The sequence below is a fragment of the Chiloscyllium punctatum genome, chromosome 21 (assembly GCF_047496795.1).
Source record: "Chiloscyllium punctatum isolate Juve2018m chromosome 21, sChiPun1.3, whole genome shotgun sequence".
NCBI lineage: Eukaryota > Metazoa > Chordata > Chondrichthyes > Orectolobiformes > Hemiscylliidae > Chiloscyllium > Chiloscyllium punctatum.
In genome coordinates, this window is record NC_092759.1 from 22,231,548 (window position 1) to 22,234,047 (window position 2,500).

Consider the following 2,500-nt stretch of genomic DNA (forward strand, 5'->3'; position numbering starts at 1 on the left):
TATCCCCACCCCTATCCCCACCCCTATCCCCACCCCTATCCCCACCCCTATCCCCACCCCTATCCCACCCCTATCCCCACCCCTATCCCCACCCCTATCCCCACCCCTATCCCCACCCCTATCCCCACCCCTATCCCCACCCCTATCCCTATCCCCACCCCTATCCCCACCCCCTATCCCCACCCCTATCCCCACCCCTATCCCCACCCCTATCCCATCCCCACCCCTATCCCCATCCCCACCCCTATCCCCATCCCCACCCCTATCCCCATCCCCACCCCTATCCCCACCCCCACCCCTATCCCCACCCCTATCCCCACCCCTATCCCCACCCCTATCCCCACCCCTAATCCCCACCCCTATCCCCACCCCTATCCCCACCCCTATCCCCATCCCCACCCCATCCCCATCCCCATCCCCACCCTTATCCCCTATCCCCACCCCTATCCCCATCCCTATCCCCATCCCCACCCCTATCCCATCCCCACCCCTATCCCCACCCCTATCCCCACCCCTATCCCCACCCCTATCCCCACCCCTATCCCCACCCCTATCCCCATCCCCACCCCTATCCCACCCCTATCCCCACCCCTATCCCCATCCCCACCCCTATCCCCACCCCTATCCCCACCCCTATCCCCCATCCCCACCCCTATCCCCCACCCCCACCCCCCCCCAACCGTGTACCCTGCACCCCCCCCCCCCAGGTTATTGTGGCCAGTCCTGGCCCGAGGGTCTGAATGGTGTGTGCCCCCCCCCCCCCGGGGTTCTGGTCAGAGGCAGTGGTAGGCCCTGAGTGGGGGTGGGTGGGCACTCACCCTGGACGTTGTTCCCCACAGAACCGGCCGGCTTGTTGTGACTCCTCACTCCGCCCCCCGTTAAAGACCACCACGTAATCGTAACGACAGTAATTATCGCTCTCAATGGCAAACTTCTCAAACTTCAGCTCGATCACCTGCCGCAGAGAGAGAGAGAGAGAGAGATAGAGAGGGAGGGAGAATCTCAGACAGACTCAGCTCAGGGTCAGCTCACAGCACAAACCGACAATTACTGTACCTCATTAGGACGACCAACAATGTGCCAGGAACAGCTGATTCCCGTCGGATAATCCTTCTCCGGCCAATTTGGAGTCTTGAACGAACCCTGGGTTTCACCAACTTCCCTCCACAGAACTGATTCTCTGAAAGTGAACCAAGATCATCTCAGCAACAGCGTGACTCTCTTAATGACCCCCCCGCCACCCCCACCCCACCCCCGTGTCTGTGTGACCGTCCCTGTGTCTGTGTGTGTGTCCCTGTGTCTGTGTGTGTAACCCTGTGTCTGTGTCCCTGTGTCTGTGTGACCGTCCCTGTGTCTGTGTGTGTGTCTGTCTGTGTGTCCTGTGTCTGTGTGTGTCCCTGTGTCTGTGTGTGTGTCTGTCTGTGTGTCCCTGTGTCTGTGTGTGTGTCCCTGTGTCTGTGTGTGTAACCCTGTGTGTGTGTCCCTGTGTCTGTGTGACCGTCCCTGTGTCTGTGTGTGTCCCTGTCTGTGTGTGACCCTGTGTCTGTGTGTGTGTGTGTCCCTGTTTCTGTGTGTGTGCCCCTGTGTCTGTGTGACCGTCCCTGTGTCTGTGTGTGTCCTGTCTGTGTGTGACCCTGTGTCTGTGTGTGTGTGTGTCCCTGTGTCTGTGTGTGTCCCTGTGTCTGTGTGTGTGTGTCCCTGTGTCTGTGTGTGTCCCTGTGTCTGTGTGTGTCCCTGTGTCTGTGTGTGTGTCCCTGTGTCTATGTGTGTCCCTAGGTGTGTCTGTGTGTGTCCCTGTGTCTATGTGTGTCCCTAGGTGTGTCTGTGTGTGTGGCCCTGTGTCTGTGTGTCCCTGTGTCTGTGTGTCCCTGTGTCTGTGTGTGTGTCCCTGTGTCTGTGTGTGTCCCTGTGTCTGTGTGTTCCTGTGTCTGTGTGTGACCCTGTGTCTGTCTGTGTGTGTCCCTGTGTCTGTGTGTCCCTGTGTCTGTGTGTGTCCCTGTGTCTGTGTGTCCCTGTGTCTGTGTGTGTGTCCCTGTGTCTGTGTGACCGTCCCTGTGTGTTTGTGTGTGACCCTGTGTCTCTGTGTCTGTGTGTGTGTCCCTGTGTCTCTGTGTGTGTATCCCTGTGTCCCTGTGTCTGTGTGTGTGTCCCTGTGTCTCTGTGTGTGTATCCCTGTGTCCCTGTGTCTGTGTGTGTGTTCCTGTGTCTGTGTGTGTATCCCTGTGTCCCTGTGTCTGTGTGTGTGTTCCTGTGTCTGTGTGTGTGTCCCTGTGTCCCTGTGTCTGTGTGTGTGTCCCTGTGTCTGTGTGTGTGTCCCTGTGTCTCTGTGTGTGTGTCCCTGTGTCCCTGTGTCTGTGTGTGTGTTCCTGTGTCTGTCTGTGTGTCCCTGTGTCTCTGTTTGTGTATCCCTGTGTCCCTGTGTCTGTGTGTGTGTTCCTGTGTCTGTGTGTGTGTCCCTGTGTGTGTATCCCTGTGTCCCTGTGTCTGTGTGTGTGTTCCT

General features: G+C 58.3%; 1 protein-coding gene across 1 annotated transcript in view; it reads right to left on the reverse strand.

Annotated features, from left to right (window-relative positions):
- The window catches only part of LOC140492482 (procollagen C-endopeptidase enhancer 2-like), a 174,582-nt gene that overhangs the window by 160,787 nt on the left and 11,295 nt on the right, over positions 1-2,500 (reverse strand). Inside the window, 3 exon segments of the mRNA XM_072591370.1 lie at positions 819-955; positions 1,057-1,148; positions 1,151-1,180. Of these exon segments, the coding sequence (XP_072447471.1) occupies positions 819-955; positions 1,057-1,148; positions 1,151-1,180 (259 nt within the window).